General features: G+C 47.6%; 1 protein-coding gene across 3 annotated transcripts in view; it reads left to right on the plus strand.

Annotated features, from left to right (window-relative positions):
• The window catches only part of LOC149345086 (protein alan shepard-like), a 76,241-nt gene that overhangs the window by 45,289 nt on the left and 12,910 nt on the right, over positions 1-18,042 (plus strand). For all 3 annotated transcript variants that reach the window (XM_089546428.1, XM_089546430.1, XM_089546429.1), the window contains exons 3-8: positions 116-174; positions 2,004-2,095; positions 4,010-4,167; positions 8,357-8,418; positions 13,751-13,848; positions 15,197-15,237. In XM_089546428.1, the coding sequence (XP_089402554.1) occupies positions 116-174; positions 2,004-2,095; positions 4,010-4,167; positions 8,357-8,418; positions 13,751-13,848; positions 15,197-15,237 (510 nt within the window). The remainder of the gene's footprint in view (positions 1-115; positions 175-2,003; positions 2,096-4,009; positions 4,168-8,356; positions 8,419-13,750; positions 13,849-15,196; positions 15,238-18,042) is intronic.

The following is an 18,042-nucleotide window of genomic DNA, read 5'->3' on the forward strand; positions in this document are numbered from 1 at the left end:
CCATCCTTTCTGCCTGGCCTCCGAGGAGGAGCACAGGGTAGCAACACATGCCATCTGTTCTATTCTCTCTCTCCCTCTTGCTGACTGATGATGACACTTGTGCCTTTCCTTGCAGGTATGGGAACATCATATCAACCAAGGCAATACTGGACAAGGACACCAACAAGTGTAAAGGTGAGCTTCGTTGCTGAGCAACCCTGTCAGCATTTCACACTGTGTGGCGATGCATCATCGCTTGGCCAAGGGGTGGCCACCTTTCTGGGAGCTTGGACCACTGATCTCCACTAGGTGGCTGAATACAGCGCTACTGCTTTCCGACTTTCACTAGCTTTCACTAGCGCCCTCTAGGGAAGCCACCGGAAGTTAGATGGCATGTCCCAGAAGCCCGGTGTCTGCTGTGTATTTCAATGCAGAAGGTTGCGTCTTTCACCCTTTCCCTCTCAGTTTTTTCTGTTGTTCTCATGTAACATCTGCTGACATATCAAGGGAATAAGCCAGCTGAACACGAGAAGTGTGAGCATTGTTTGGAGAACCCTGTAATTTCTGAGAAACCGAAGAAAACGGGCATGCAGTTTTCACCCCGCCGCTGCATAGGGATACATGCTTAAAACATCAAGTTCTTATTGGGTTCTTGTCTTTCCAAGTGTGAAGGAGCACTAATACGATGGTGGTGAGGCTAAGGTCATCTTAAAGCTGAATTTTCGCGCAGCAGAGAAAAGGCGAATGGTGGCGGAAGTCCTGACACTCGTCCCTCGAGGAGCCGCTCGTTGTACAGGTGTTGCAGTTTCAGTTTCGAGTTGCAGGCGGCCAATGTCTCGGCGATGGCAGGCGATGTTTATCACTTTCGGGAGCCATTTTCCTTCCAGACGTGCTTTTAACCTAACTCCATAGCACAGCCACGTTTCACAGCGGTACAGCGCGAGTGAGGCGACTGACAAGAAAGGCTAATGCTGCTGCCTTTTTCGGTGTGCACAGCGCGAGAGGAATTGTGCATGAGAGGGAGGAACGCAGGACAAGTGCTGTTCAAAGTCAGCTGCACCAAGAATCATGAATAAAAGCTCCTGCATGGAAACTGTGACTAACGTGTCGGCCACCATACTGTTTGTTGCAAGGTTGAAATTAAAAGCTCAAACATACTCAAGTTGAAGGCTGCTCTCCTCCGTCACACCATGGGGTGCAGGGTCGTTATCGGATTTGCTGGACAACAGGATTGTCTCCTTCCACGTGGCCGCGCCGTGATGCGACCAGCATCCTGTTGCGCACCATGGTTGCCTGCTTAGGTGCGCCCTGTAATTGAAGTCACAAGAATAAGGCGTTTAAGGCAGGACACTTTGACGCAAGAGAACGCATTGAACGCTTTAGCTTTTTTTTTTATTGTAATGGTGAAATTTCGTTAGCAAGTTTTTGTATCGTTTTTAAAACACTAGGAAAAACCCACAGGTTCATACTGTACAAATTGTGCTCAAGAGGGTGCTGTTCTTTAGTTTTGCAATGGGGATTTAGAGACAAGGGGGTTTAGAGCCTTTGCCTTGCAGTGGGCATAGGCAGGCTGATGACGATGATGATGTCTCTCCAATTAGCGCCGCAGCCAGTTCTGCTGTTTCTACCCACTGCAGTGTCTCGGTGGTTATGGTGCTCGGCTACTGACTCGAAAGACGCAGGTTCGATCCCGGCTGCGCGGCTGAATTTCTATGGAGGCGAAATTCTAGGGGCCCGTGTGCTGTGCGATGTCAGTGCACGTTAAAAAGAACCCCAGGTGGTCGAAATTTCCGGAGCCCTCCACTACGGCGTCCCTCATAGCGTGAGTCGCTTTGGGACGTTAAAACCCCATAAACTAAACCAAACCAGTTCTGCTGTTCCAGTCAGTCGGTCAGTATTTCGACATCCTCGAAAGGTGAAGTTAGGACACGGACCCTGTTGTGCACTTGTCTGATGGCTCGGTAATGACGTTCTGTGTGGCTGTGTGGGACTGGGGGAGTGCAAGGTTTGGCCTTTGTGTGCAGGATATGGATTCGTTGACTTTGAGTCTCCTATGGCAGCCGAGAAGGCCGTCAAGGCCCTCCAGGCTCAGGGTGTCCAGGCGCAGATGGCAAAGGTGAGAAACCAGGACGCTGTGCTTCCACCTGCACCCGTGGTGCACTGTCATGGGCATTGACACGGCAATTGCTCATCTGCCGTGGGAGTGAGGGGAAGCACAGGTGTAATTTTCCATTTGCTTGTCTAGTTCTGGTCAGCGAAGCGCAGGCAACCAAAACAACTAGCTCGACTAGTTGTGTCTGGTGCCTGTTGGAATATGCTGCACAATACCAATTCCAACTGCTTCGCATGTGGGATGGACTAAGATTTTGGATTTTCACGAACCGAGTAGTTTTTTCTACCACATGTTGCATTATTATTTTCAATGCAGATGCTTATTTAAATTCTTGTAATGGAACAGGGGTATCCATATCTGATAAAAAAAACAAATCTGGAACGCTACTATATATATATTGGATGCGTGAGGTATTTCGGAACGCAGGCAATCCTGATCGCCATAGATGCCAGCAGTCTTGCCACATCTATCTAGGCGTGCAGCTTCTCTTATATTGACACCTTATCATTCATACTGCACAGTTTGTTCTAAGATGGAAGTGTATACGCCTCCTTCACGCCGCATCATCACGAAGATGTGGTGACGCTGATGTCAGCAGCGACTTTCGCGTGTTAGACAAAACAGGTTCTGCCCACCCGTGTCAACCGTAGCTGCCATAGCTGCCGTAGCTACCAGCAGGATGGCACGGCTGCATCATGCCTGTGCTCTGCAGAAGCAGCATGTATTGACCAGCTGCTTTGCTGTGGGATCCACATAGTAGCACAAAAAGGAAGATTAAATTAGCCTTGATAGGTTTCTCGCAGATTAATACCACAACCAGCTGTGATATATAATGCTCGGTGTGGGTCTCTATTGACGCTGCCAGTCAGTGTATGTGCTGCCAAAGGACTGCATCTCATTTTCTGTGTCAACCTGTACACTTCCATCTTGGAACAAGCTGTGCGGGATGGATGATACGGCGTCTCTATACAAGAAGCTGCACGCCTAGATAGATGTGATGAGACTGCTGGTGTCTATGGCAGTAGGGGTTGCTTGTACTCTCAAACACCTCACACACTTCGAAGGGTGCTGAGCTTGTTGCGGTCTTGAAGTTTTCACAATCATTGCGCTATTCCGAATAGCTTGAGCCGAGGGCAGCAGCTCTGTTGTTGGCAGTGACCATCCTCAGGCAGGAGCATAGCGGTCACAACCTCATGACTGCAGAGCTTATGCTGATTGTGCAAAACGCTGCCTTGCCACACACTATTTTCTCGTGGCTACTTTGTTGAGGTTAATAGACTGGCGCTGCTCATGAGCTGTTCCGTCAGCTGTCTGTGGTGCCGGGCAACTTTTGCTTTGCAGCTACATTGAGGTTTTGACCAGTGCTGAGCAGTTTGCCCAAATGCCGCAATCTGCTAGCCTTTGAATTGTGACCCAGTAAGGCTGCCAGGTTTTGATACGCAGGCTCTGTGGAGAGCTTCACAGCTGGCATAACCAAGGAGGTCTGCACGTTACACCGCAGGCTGTTCGATGTTTTTCAGAAGGAGCCGTGTGGTAGGTTTGTGACAGAAAACATGTTGAGGCTGTCATTGCTACATTGCTGCGTGTACAGTCTTTGTCCAAAGTAACCAGGCTGCATGGTTTGCTTCTAGCTTGTATAGTGGAGCTCTTGTGGCTTCCCTAAAGATCAAAAGTTGTTGGAAGGTAAGAAGACCCCCAGTCCTTACCTTTAACGACCATTTTAGCTTCAGGGAAGCTGTAAGGGCTCCACTGTACGAGCTCGAAACAAGCCATGCAGCCTGGTTACGTTTGACAAAGACTGTACATGCCCTGGAAGCCCAGTTTCTGTCAGTGGTGGCTAGAAGCTTTTGAAAGCGGGTGTTCGTAGTGGTTGATGTTGTCCCTTCCCCCTCCACCCTGCCGGTTGTGCGAGAGCAGCAGCAGGAGCAGGACCCGACCAACCTGTACATGGCCAACCTGCCGCTCTACATGGTGGAGCAGGACTTGGAGCAGCTGCTGCAGGCGCACGGCTCGGTCATCTCCACCCGCATCCTCAGGGACAACAGCGCCCAGTCGCGGGGCGTGGGATTCGCCAGGTGAGCCTCCTGCTGGCATGAAAGGGGGCCGCTCTGCGCTTCACCGGAAGGCCACTGTGGTGCAGAGAACAGTTGCAGTAGACTGTGGAGCAAGGGAAGAGCAGTTCGCAATTGGTGGCGAGATGCTGGAAGTAGTAAGAGAATATGTCTATTCAGGGCAGGTAGTGACCGCTGATCCGGATCATGAGAGGGAAATAACTAGAAGAATACGAATGGGGTGGAGCGCGTATGGCAGGTTCTCTCAGATCATGAATGGCACCTTACCAATATCTCTCAAGAGAAAAGTATACAACAGCTGTATCCTACCGGTACTCACCTATGGGGCAGAAACGTGCAGGCTAATGCAAAGGGTTCAGCTTAAGTTAAGGACAACGCAGGGAGCTATGGAAAGGAAAATGATAGGTGTGACGTTAAGAGATCGGAAGAGGGCGGAGTGGGTGGGGGAACAAACGCGGGTTAATGACATCTTAGTTGAAATCAAGAGGAAGAAATGGGCTTGGGCAGGGCATGTAATGCGAAGGCAAGATCCTGGGCTGGTCCCAGGATGCGAAGGCTGGTCCTTAAGGGTAACGGAGTGGATTCCAAGAGAAGGCAAACGTAGCAGGGGACGGCAGAAAGTTTGGTGGGCGGATGAGATTAAGAAGTTTGCGGGGATACAGTGGCGGCAACTGACAAAGGACAGGGTTAATTGGAGAGACATGGGAAGAGGCCTTTGCCCTGCAGTGGGCGTAGTCAGGCTGCTGCTGCTGATGATGATGATGAGACTGTGGAGTAGTGATGCAAAATTGTAGGTAAACTGATTGTCAATAGTATTGCCAATAGTGCTATCAACAGTGTTACTGTCGATGCTGAAATGATAATCGTTGGTATTACTGTGGATAATGCAACAACAGTGCTCGCTGTTCACGCTGTGCAAGAATGGCAAGTCCTGTTGTAGTTAGCACCACCTTCATACCAGGCACTCAGTAAGCCAAGTTTGTGCTGCAGTTAGTCTGTGCAGTTGATTTTATACGATCAGTATTAACTAACTGTTCAAAATACTATCGATAGCACTATTGATATTGCTATTGATATTTTTTTATTGATAGTTTGATAGTGAATCAACTATCTGTAGGATCTATTGATATTACTATTGGTATTTTTTTTATCATTAGTGAATCAGCTATCTATACTATTGAGTACTATCGATAGTTTTGAATCGCTAGTGTGGAGATATGCTATAAATCAAAAGCAAAGACATGCCACCATGACGGGCTTCAATGCACTCTGCATTATAAGTTTAATATAAGTGATGCACGACTCCTGGGTGGCATTGTAGTGCCACTCATTGACTGGCTGGACTTCATGAGGGTCGGAAAATGGTGAGAACAATGGTGCTGGCCTAATTACAAGAAAAAAAAAAAACCTTGTTTTTGCTGCATTTGCTGGCAGTTATTTCGGTCTGCCTCCGAGGAGGGTTGTTTCGTTCAAACGTGCATGTGACTGCAGCGTTGCTACGTCTTCTTTCCCTGGAAATGGATTATCCTGGATTGAGTGCTGTACAGAGGTAGAAAGCAACCTGACATCGCTTGCTTCGAGGGCGGTTAATGGCACCAGAGGGGCAGGAAAATGCAACAAGTAAAAAGACAAATGTGGCAGCAAAGTGCTGGCAAGAGAAAAAAAGAAGGGACATAATTAAATGGTTTTAAGGCGCAAAAAACGGACAAGACACATAGGCAGGTGACAGGACAAAGCACTTCGTCCTGTCACCTACCTATGTGTCTTGTCTGTTTTTTGCACCTTAAAACTATGTAATTATGAGCCAAAACCAACCAGCCCAGCAGCAAGTGCTAAAAAGGAAAAGAAACATTGTTGGGGTGGCCCCTAGTGGTGTGATGTCGAAGAGCCTTTTTTTTTTTGTGCTTGCACCAAGCCAATGCAAATTCACTATGGCATCTCCCATGGACTAGGGCCAATGTGGCTGATGCATTCAGTTCAAAAGGTGAACTTTAGAAATCCGGTCCGCTTCAAAAGCTGCTCATGAACATGACTGGCCAAGCCAAGCTGCGGTGGCCATTTTAGGCGGCCAGCTTGAACATTGGGTTATAGGGAGACACTCGGAACATATTGCTGTAATGTGTGTCTCCCTGCGTTCCAATGCTCAAGCAGGTCCCCACAAATGAAAATCACACCAACCAGCCCTGAAGAGAGCTGTTCTGTTGTGGCCAAGCTGGTTATTAATGTGATGGCATATGGGTTGTAGTCTTGCAAAAACCACGGAGTTTCTCCATAACGAAAATTCCATGGTTGGTCGAGGAGTTCGTGCCGTCATCAGCACTGCCAATTTGAAACTCTGGGGACTGTAATGAGAGTACCTTCCATTGGATTACCATGTGGCATTGTGCAACCAGACCCACTCCTCCACCTTTTTCTTGTGTGGGCGAAATCCCAAATGCTGTGGCATTTTCTTTAAAGGGACACCGAATAAGAATCTGGAAATAGTGAGAAAGTGCTGGATTTTCATTTTGAAGATACTACAGTGGAACCCCGTTCATACGTTTTTCACTGGACACTGGAAAAAAAAAAAACTTAACAGCCAAGAAAATGCAACAGTGAGGAAAGCTCCGAAAATAAATTAAAACAGTGCGGCTTTGTCTTGAAGCAATTTATTTCCACAAAGTGACGACTTGAAATAATCGAGAATGGTGGATTGCCGTTTCTTTTTATCGCTGGAAAGAACCACGTGTCAAGGTCTTTGGCAATGTCGACTCCTTTCCGCGCTGCTTACCTGTGGACTGTGTTCAGTACGTCCAGCATTTCCTCAAGGGGAAGCGCCTTCTGCTTGCGACGCCGTCAAAGCACGACAGAGATCACGGTCATAAGTTCGACGTTCACGAGGTGGATGGCCATCTAGTGGCGGCCTCTCCAACTCGCATGCGGCTTCTTAGAAGTGCCTTAAAGGTGCACTGAAGAGGAATCTGTACTCGTCTTTTTGCCACGGGAACTCCATCTACACGTTCCGAGCATTCTTAGAAACTTCGATTTATTGCCCTGTGTGACCAATTGTCCTAATTAAATCGAATTACTGTCCGGCTCCCGCCTTAATTTTTTTTAATTCTCCCCGTACGGTGGGCGGAGTCGACCAACGCGGGGAGTGCCTTTCAGCCAGCTCTGTGGAGGCTTTGCTTTCGGTTTATTTTGTTTTTTTAGGTTTCTGTGAAAAAATAGTTTCATTAGCAGATAATATAACCGCAAAATAAGCCCGCAGAAATAAAAATACGCGCGGACTATTTGCTTCTACGGACTACTACGTATTACTCCGCCGATGGCAGAGTGGCAAGCCGCCACGGGAATGGGTGAAAGGCACTCCACGCGTTGGTCGACTCTGCCCACCGTATGGGGAGAATTTAAAAAGAAAAGGTGGGAGCCGGACGTTGATTCAATTTAATTAGGGAAATCGGCCTCACAGGGCAATAATTCGAGGTTTCTAAGAATGCTCGGAACGTGTAGACCGAGTTCCCACAGCAAAAAGAGGAGTCCAGATTCCTCTTCACTGCACCTTTCATATTTATTTTTTTGTTGAAAAGAAAAGAAATGCCTTGGAAATTATAAATCAAGGACATTTGTGTGTATTCTCTTCTTGTTTCTTAAAAAAAAAAAATTCTCATACCCCCTAATGCGAAATTTGAGTGCAGCTCTGTCTGCTTCGGTGGCGTGAAAGGCAGGGTCCTTTTGAAGGCGCCACGTAGCCTTCAGCACTGTGAACTCCTGGGTCCTCTCGGCAGCAGGCAGTTTATACTGGGAAGACAACGGCCAGCGCAGACAATCTCTCTCGTATGCAGCACATTTCACAGCACCGCGTGCCAACAAAGCGAAGCATGGCACGACTGTGAGGAGGCAGCACGTGGCCGCGTGCTGCTGGAGACAAACTGCCCCTCCCTTAGCCACCCTATCTCTGCTCATGCAGTGGTGATGAACGATGGCACGCACCAGCCTGGTGCCATCTTTGAGCCAGCGGCGGTAGTTTTGTTCGCTCGGCACGGCCGGTCTGGAGAGGAGTGCGCTGCCCTCATACTCCTCCCTTCCCTTTCCTTGTGCTCGGTAACACCTTCAATGGCAACGCAGCTCAACCCACGAATGGGCTCCTAAGAGCTGTGCTCCGAAATGGCATTTTTATCAATGCTTGATAGTTTTTTTTTCTTTTTCGCAGGATGGAATCCAAGGAAAAATGCGAACAAATTATTGCCTCCTTCAATGGGAAGGTGCTTGCCGGTGAGTGGCTTTCGATTATTATTTTGCTTGTTGTTACAGCACCGGAGACCATCTGTGTTGTTGGTGCACTGCTGCGGTGGGTTGGTGTGCGTATGGTAATGGTAATTTGCCTCCATGGGAAGGGTCAAGGCTGTGAACTTGTTTTGGGGCTTGTTTTGTGTGACATAGTGCACTTTCTTACTTGGAATGGGCGGAGCTCTGTTAGGTGAAGCGGAGGCACACTTTTCCAAACTGGTTTGCCGCATTCGTCCATAAAGACAGGAAAGTAATGAGCAGGCTCCGATCACCTGAAGGTAATGGGGTTGTGGCCCTGTGGTTGTGGCGTGGCGCTTGGGCTAGCTCGAGCCTGGGCTCCATTTCGTAGCCTGTCTGACTCTTTGGGCTGAGTAAGTACTGAGGCTTTGAAGTTGGGAAAACGAAAACAAGTGGGTTTGATGACACTTTTACTACTCATTTACATACTGAAAGGTTTGGAAGAGCAAAGGGACAAGAATTGAGTTCATAGCAATGCGCGACTTGATGAATCTTTTTACCAAGGCCCAGAGCGTTCTTTTGCACTCAGCAGTGTCCTTAAAACCTTCTAAGTGAGGGGTGGAACTCCTCAGGTGGTGGCCGATCCAAGACGAGGCACATTTCTCTAAGATGGGAGCCAATCAAAATAGCACAGCAGTGCAGCAGGCGGAGTCACTCATCTGAGTCAGACCACCGGAACGGGCGAGGAGGTTGCAATTCCACTGCTCAGTTGGGTTGCAGGCAGCCTTTTCTTTTTGAAAGCACATTTGGTTCGTGTGACGCCACGGGCCTCTACTGAAACCAGTGGTGAGCTCTCCATGGTGGGGCCGGCTCCTGATGGGAACCGGTAATTGCTTGATGGCTCCGTTCCTTCGTTTCCCCGATCAGGCATTCTTGGTTCCGACCGTCGTCTATTGTTGTCCCCAGGCATGCTTCTCCGGGAAGGTCATCCCCACCCAGCGAAGCGCAGGAAAATCTCGCTGGCTCTTTCTCAGCACGACACCGTTCTTCGGGATCGTCAGCTGGTCATATGTCACGTCGCAAGCGGTAGTCATAACAGTATACAGTGGAACCAGATTATGCATCCCCCGTTCATGCAACTACCCACATTTTATGGGGTTTGGCACGAGCCTGGCGAATTCCCCTTTGGGATAATGCATTCAAAGCCTCAATTATACGACTGAAGAATATCCATGCGTCCACTTCGCATGACAGCTGGCTTTAACTGTCCGGAACGAGAGAGATGCTGGCGAAGTGTTTTATTGGCAGACATGATGATGAACGATGCGATCGAGCGTGATGGCTTGTAATGATGGTTCTGATGACGGCTCAGACTCGCTCCGTGCTTGTGACCTGCGGCCGTCGGTGCAAGGCAGCCCACCTGACCTATTTATGCGCTTCGCTGACGAAGGCGTTAGGGAAATTAACTCTTATGTTCATACCAGCATGAAGGTATTGTAGAGGCAGTAACAAGATTAGTCATTTCTGTGATCATCGGCAGCTAGTTGAAAGTGCTTCCCACTATGGCTTCAGTGCAGAGCAGGTTAGGCCTAGCGACAGCGAGCCAGGAGCAAGCAGCATGCTGTCGCCCAGCGAGCCGCCAATCACTGCAGAAAGCACCGCGGTAATGCATTTGTGTCGCAGGCAAACATCGTGTTTTCTTTTTTTTTTTTTTTTGTTTATGATGCAAATTCCTAATACAGACGCTGCTGCCTGTTGCCGTGGAGTGACAGTTGTTCTAGAGCAAGTCTGAACAGAAAGACATGTCTCTGGCATGATCATACTGTGCTCCAGAAAACATGTTCAAAGAGTCGTAGCAGCCATATTTCTCGCGCGTCATCCAAATCATTCTTTTCGAGGCGCTTGTGATGTCTACTTCGCGTGCAAGGACATGGGAGCACATGCGCGCCTCATTTAAAGCACCTCTTGGATGCTGGAAAGCCTGGCTTTGCGTGGTCTGTGAACTAATCCTTGCGGAACAAAAACTGGTGCTTTTAAAATGCGCGGGGAAAAGAACTTTAATTAATTTTTGAAAGCCAGAGTAGCGGATGTGTTTATTACCCGAATACGTCACTTGCATGCGAGATTTTTGATTATGAGACACCCAGATTATACGACGGCTTTACACGGCCCCCTGAAAGTCGTGTAATCAAGGTTCTACTGTATGGCTAAAGGTCCACGTAACGACACTTTCGGGGAGACATGAGTCTTGAAATAGCCAAAAGAAAGGCAAAAATTTCAGTTTTTGAAAAATGCATATTCAGGTTCAATACACTATAAAGTGTCTACTTACAAAGCTCCGGGGTTTAATTCAACCTCCAACTACCGAAAAAAAATTTATATATTTGACACCTCCGAGGCACCGAAGTGGCGATTTCGGATCAAAATGCAGCAGAACTTTGTGCTCGTTGCTTCCCATCTCTGCGTCCCTGATGGCCGCCATCTCGGTCTTGTTCGAAAGCTGGCGCTCATCCCTGCGTTCTGGTATTACTCACGCTTCAAATGCGATCTTCTCCGCTTCTTGTGTTTTGCCAGCATGACTATTCTTACAGAAGTTTTTGTTATGTCTTTATGGCGCAATTTAAATTAATGTTATACCGTTGAATTCAGAGAGAACTAAACTATAGAGCTACGGTATGCTTTTTATGGCTGAATCAAACATGTCGGATTTTGTGAAAAATAATGCCAGCTAGTTATATTTCTTAATTAGGGTGCTTTGACATAATTGAACATTGTTATATTAAATGCACCTTACTAAAAATGTATTTAGGGAAGTGTATTAATGACCCATAAGAAATTACCAAGTTAGCTTCAGTTATTTTCTCATAAGATGGAAACTGATTAAGGTATACTGGAGCTAATTGTATTTTCAAAACAGGACGAAGAAATACATGTTAAACTTAATTGTGTTATGGTATATAAAAATTTTCATTTTAAGCCCGTCTACCCGTAATGTTCCAAATGAAAATATGCATGCAAAAAATTGAGTATTCGTTCTTCTCGTTGTTAATAATTTTATTAATATTACTTATTAATAGCTGTTCCGTTGCTGCTGGAAGTCAGTTGTCTGCGGGAGTACCATCACCTGCCAAGTTTGGTTGTGATCTTTTGCAGGTGGTCATTGATGTTAACGCTTTGGACGGTTGGTTGCTGTTCATTCTCAGTATAAGGCGGCAAAAAGCCTCGGCACCTAGCATTTGAAAGAATCTTGCAACTGGCTCATTTCTTGCTCTGTAAGTTCGAGCTTGTGTCCAAGGGGGTAATCTGCGGTGACAGGGCTGTGATGGCTCCCTTTAGCATTTGGCTTTGCCTATGAAGCATATTTGAATCTTGCCAAGAAGTTTTCACTGCTCGGAAGTGTTTCCTGTTCGCCGTAAGTGACCCATTGGATTTAATTGTAAAAATGCTTTCAAAAGTGAACTGATGTGCAAGTGCACTGTTCACTTCAACAAGGACTGGTGAACTGGAATGGAATATCCGACAGGTAAATTTGGAAACAAATGAAGGCTGGAACACATTGTACACATGTTGGGGCAGAAGCATTGTTGACAGTGCCCTACAGCTGAACCTCGTTCATCAAGAGCAGATGGATAGAATGTCGTTATTGACTCTTTTTTTTTTCTCTCTCTATAATGTCACTGGAGGCAAACACTAGAAGGGTGACAGACCCAAGTCGCAGCAAGAATGAAGACCATTTTGCCATAATAAACAGCTCTGCTGAGTGCGGCACTGCAAAGAAGCAGTAGTTAACACTTCCTAAGCAGGTACAACCACCCTGGCAGCTAACCTGCAGCAGTGGAATGTAGGAATGCCCCATTCTGGCTGCAGTTCTGCTGTATTCGTGTATTATAGTGAAAGCTCGTTAATTCGATCCCTGTTAATTCGGGAAACTGGATAATTCAAGCTTCTGGCTCAATCCCAGCAGACGTCCACGTGGTGTTAATGTGTGTTGTTAGGCGCTCGCTAATTCGGGTGGCATGGGTCTTGCACCGATTAATTTGAACGGCCTCCTGAAGGGAGGCTGGCTCCAGGTATGAGTGGAGCGGTAAGAGATAATCGAATTAGCCCTACGGAAAACCTGACTTCCATGCTGCACAGTTGCTCTCGCACCTCTGACATACACACAATGGCAGATGGGCCGGCGGACAGGCAGCCCTGTATCCGAGAGCACTCCAACCACTTAGTTTTGGTTTCGCTTTCCTCAGATTCGTGCCAACCTTCAGCAGTGCTGGCTTGACCAATCAGCATTAGCTATCCAGACTAACCCAACTGAACACTGCTTCGTACGCTGATTGGCGGTGTGCTGGTGTTTTCTTTCACACTATTTTTCTCCCTGGCTTCGGCGCCATTTCCTTTGCTTGTGTCCTTGTGGTTCCGTTCTTCCAATCGTGCCGTTTGCTGTTTGTGCGGTGAAGCGCCCTCACATGCCTCTTGTGAAGGATGTGACACGGTATCAGTACAGCTCCACTGCGTCGTACCATGAGGGCTGCAGGAAGCCCTTACAAATCTGAAGTAGTTCTGCTTCGACACTGCTTACAATGTGCACGCAGTAAAGAATAAAGCATCAGTGGAAACGTGAAAAAACTGCCACTGCTGCGCTGTACTCATCTCAACATCAGGTACGCATTGCCCAGGCTTTCACCCAATAAATTTACTGTCATGCAAGCAGTTCTTGACAGTTTCTTTCATATCGTTCGATAATTCGAACATTTTTCCCTGTCCCTTGAAGTCTGAATTCACAAGCTTTTACTGTAATGTATATATTTGTGTTGTATCCCATGTTATTGAAAGGTGGGGTTCTGGTATTCTTGGTGATTTTGGATAGGCTGCATCCATTGGCCTAGGAAGTGTGCGCCTGAATTGAATTGAGTTAATTTAATGGAAGTTTAATCTCGGCGCCCCGCGAGTGGCAAATTGGAAAGGGGGAAATATTCCTTTCCACATTTTGGGGAGAGGGGGGAGAAGGCAAGTGTGAGAGAGGGAAGAGGGTGGGAGGCAACGGAAGGTGGCTGCCGCAAGAGCACCCTGGAGGGTTGACAGTGCCGCAAATGGCATTCGGCATTCGCTGATCGATGGGCTTAGCTCATCTAAATTTTTTACCTGGCTGAATGAAAAAAATAAACAGTTTTTACCTAGGTTCTGGAAGGCTTCAGCTTGCCGCAGGCCACGCACTGAACTGCCAAGTTTTACCCCATATATCTGTGTTTCCTGGTGTAGAGGCGGAAGCGTCCTTCACTTTCATAAGCCTTTTATGTGGCCTTCGTTTACTTTGTTAAATTTGCATGTGTGACAAAGTGCTGTTTGTACACTGCTCCCACAGGGTCCAAGGAACCTTTGCTGGTGAAGTTTGCAGACGGTGGCAACAAAAAGCGCACCCTGTACAAGAACCACGAGCACCGCATGTGGCGTGATGGCGAGGTGGGTGCTGGCTCAGCGCTGCATGGTGGCATTCAGGACAGCGGTACTGTTTGGGCACGCATATAAGTGAGGCCAGGATGCTGCCGAGTGTGGAAGTTGTGCTGTATACTCCGCCTCACAAGTCACTGGCAGTGCTGTAAAGGCTGCGGTGATCTCAGTCACTCAGAACGCCATGCGCTGCTAAGCGTGTTCCTCCATGCCCCTCACCTCGAGACTGGTGGCTCCATCTCCGGGAAGGAAAGAGCACCAGTGTCCAGCTGCTGCGGGCAGGAGACTCGGCGGATGCCATGTTTACGAGTGGCAGTGCCCTTCGCAGTGCTGTGGTTGTGCAGACTTTCTCTGCTAATTTAACTAGTGAATCAAAACACCATCCGGAACTACCGTTTGAGTTATTCCTTGCAAAATAATTGTTTGCAAAAACGAGTCTCAACGCTGGTAAAATGGTTGAGGGACTAATTATTGCCTTCCTTTGCCCTGATTGCACGAGAGAGTACTCCCTTCCCCAACGCTGTAAACGACTTGGGAGGTGAAGTGTGGCAGCCTTTTTGATTTTTTTTGTTTGTTTGCATGTCCTCCTTCAGAATGACAGAGTGAGCATGGGACGTGCACTTGATTGCTTCTGAAGTGGTGGGCAGGCAGTGAAGGAGCAAGTGGCAGCCTTGTGTGACTGACACACAACGTGCAGGCATATTCAAGCAGCAGGGCAGCTCACTTGTGCGTAGTGAACTTTAAAATGGCGCCAGTTGTGTGCTAGAAATGACTGCGGCAGTCTGGACCCGTCTGTGACGAGTCTATAAAGGGCATATGGGTATTCTGGTTCTTTATTTCTTTAAAGACACTAAAAGGGAATATCAATGAGGCAAGCTGCGATCCCTGTCCGATTGATGAGTCTTCAGAAATGCAGGAAAGAGTGCAGTCTGTGTCCCTGGGTAATGTCAACTCTAGCCAAGCATAAAAGAGAGTGCAAGTGCATGAGGTCGTCAGACTAACGAACACTAGGGCTTACCTGGTAGTTGGAATAAGACGGGGCATTGTCAGCTGGTGCACCGCTCATATGAGCTGCTTGGGCATTTTATCCACTGGGCCAATTCTCAGCAATGCTGTCAAGTTTCACTGGTTTCCATGAGTCTTGCCAACAGCAGTCCTTACTAGGCCTAGTTCATGTAAATTAAGTGTGCCACTTCAGTGCTATGCGAGCGAATTGCGGAGACTGCATGTATCCAAACAAAGGGGACCATAGAGCAAAAGTTTGTTGGGGTGCACTGCATTTCTGTAGTTCTGAACAGAAACCGGGGGCATTAAGCAACTGTTGTGTGTGCATGCTGTGACCATTCACTTGTCTGTGCAGCCCCTGACGTACGACCAAGGCGCCCACCTCTCACAGAACGGGTAAGTACCTGTGTCAGGGTTCCCTTGGCTGCTTCATTCACTCACTTGCCTCAGGGCTGCTCTGTCGGGCTAGTTGTTGAACCGCTTCAAAATCTCAGCCTCTGTAGCCGTTCGACAGGGGCACTGTTCGAAGCTCTGGTGTTGGGCTCCCAGCATGCCCTGTCATGTGTGTACAGTGGAACCTCGTTAAGGCACACCTGCTTAAACTGTAGTTGTGCTTGCGATGTAGTCTCACAAAACCACTTAGCTTCCATTAAGCTTCAAGTGTTTCGTGCCTGCTAGTGGCTTGCAGAAATTAGTAAAATGCCATGGCAAGAGTGCATTGTGTGCAGTAGGCAGAAATTTGGATGTTACAAACAAACCTTGCCCCACTGTAAATGATACAAACGTGCAAGCCTTGACCACACTCTCAAGCACCAAGTACTTGCTGCCTGTACATCATTAACACCATGGCAGCTAGTCGCGCAGTGCACACAGTGGTGCAACCAGCACAGCGCCAATGTCACAGGCTGGGAGTGGCGGACGGCCCGTCAACCAAAAACAGATTTGTGTTAATTGCGTAAATGTTGTACATTGTTCGTTTCGTATGATATGAATATGCTTCATGACCCTGTGAAATTTGTATAATCGAGATTCCATCATGAATGTTGTGACTGGTGCATACCTGTCATCACGTATGAGGCTGGAGGGGCCTCTCGTGAAGTGGCCGTGCATTGCAAGGAAACCTCACGAGTGCTTGTAACGAGTAGATCGAGAGGACCTGTTGGTGCATGCTTTGCTGACACACTGCATGGTCCGAGCCACGCAGATGCGTCTGTCGCCGTAGCTATCGCTTGTGGTTGTCATGCAACTCTGCCTCTCCACGCCATGGTAGCTCTGCACTTTAAGCTGGCTGCTGCAAGCTCTTGTATTCCTCCATAGGTGCCACTGCCGCATGTACTATCGCGCTCAATATGAGTTTCAACGCGCGGTCATCGACCGGGGCTCGTTCCGTGGTGTGCCTCCTCCAAACAGTCGCTCGGAATTCTGGGAGAAACTGCTGTTCCAAGAAACAACAGCACCCCCGCTCAGGAAAAAGTTTCTCCCAGAATTCCGAGCGACTGTTTGGAGGAGGCACACCATGGAACGAGCCCCGGTCGATGACCGCGCGTTGCAACTCATATTGAGCGCGATAGTACATGTGTAGCCTGTCTCGTTGCATTGTCCCATTATTGGCGTTGTCGTGGATTGTGCACTTCTCAGTTAAATTCTTCCAGGTGGCAATTATTATTTCGATTCAGGGCAAGTATTTCTGCCCCTAAGCAGCTTACGCAGGCCTCAAAAAGGCCATTTCGATAGCTTTCCTGTGGAAAAAAAAACAGTGGTTAATTTTTCTATAGTCGGTCGCACGGTTTCTTATAAACTGTCAAAAGTCATGGCAACTATTATTAAAACACTGGGATCTATATAAATAACACCAAAGAGATCGTAAAATAAGTAGTTTAGAAGGTGCAAATTGCCCAAGTTCAGAAGAAAAAAAATTTGATGTCAGTACTGGCGGCAAAAATCTGTCAGCAAGAAAATGGCGGAATACGTGGTAAGTTCACTGTTTAGTGAAATATTTGCTGCGTTTCCCAGTTGGCAGGGAAAAGCATCCTATTTGCAAAATGAAGGTTACTGATTTCACCTGGAACAAAAAAAATCTGTTCTAGGTAAGCACCCTCTTAGAAAATGGTTTGTGGTTTATGGTGGTTTAACGTCCCAAAGCAACTCAGGCTACGAGGGACGCCGTAGTGGAGGTCTCCGGAATAGTTTCAACCACCTGGGGTTCTTTAACGTGCACTGACATCGCACAGTACACGGGCCTCTAGAATTCCGCCTCCAGCGAAATTCTGCCGCGGCGACCGGGGTCGAACCCGCGTCTTTCAGGTCAGCAGCTGAGCACCGTAACCGCTGAGTCGTAACCATTGCTTTGCACACAGTTGTGTACAAAGCACTCTAAAGGGTTAATCACATGCCTTTGAAGCTGAAGTCAGAGCTGCGAGGCCACCTCAGTGGCCGGCAAAATGGATTTCTGTGGCCCTGCGTGATGAAAGCTTCAGTGGGTGGCTTCCTTTATGGCATAGCTCAGATATTAAGTACCTTTTGCGAGGTCAGTGGATATATTAATGTGGTAGCATTTAGGTTGTCATTTCGCAAAAAATTTCCGGCATCTCTGTCATGAAATTCTTTGGTTGGTCGAGAGAGTCATGACGTCATGGTCACATGACCATCAGCGAACCAGTCAGAGGGCACTGCCAAATTTGAAAAATCTGAGGACCCCGGACAAAGGACCCCCAAAATGTTGAAAGTAGACCCACCCCAGAAATTGGATTAATGTGGGTTAGTGGAGATTAGTGGGTGGATTAATTGGTCGGATTAGTATAATCCTACTTCAATGCAAGGTATTAGAGCATCTTGCAAGGTTACGACCCCTGTATGCCGTATAAGATCAATGGACTGGTTCCAACTGGAGTTTTGGCGCGAAAATCGCAAGAATATTGGACACCATAGCAGGCGACCACTTATTTTTTTTTTACAAAGTGGTTAAGATGGCCCCCAAGTTTTTTTTTTAGCTATTTCCGGTTAGGGCGTTCTGCCACTTTGTGTGGAATTTTTCCGCAGTCCCGTGAAGTCTACCTTAAAGGGGCCCAGAAACACAATCTTAGTTGTCTGTTTTGCCTGTTGATCGCATACAGTGAGTTAAAATGGTGCTATAAGCGTCAGTAATACCGCATATATTCCGTTTTTTAATATTTTAATGTCCTCCCAAAAACAAATTCATGG

The sequence above is a fragment of the Amblyomma mixtum genome, chromosome 5 (genome assembly GCF_055824585.1).
Source record: "Amblyomma mixtum isolate Tamu chromosome 5, ASM5582458v1, whole genome shotgun sequence".
Taxonomy (NCBI): domain Eukaryota; kingdom Metazoa; phylum Arthropoda; class Arachnida; order Ixodida; family Ixodidae; genus Amblyomma; species Amblyomma mixtum.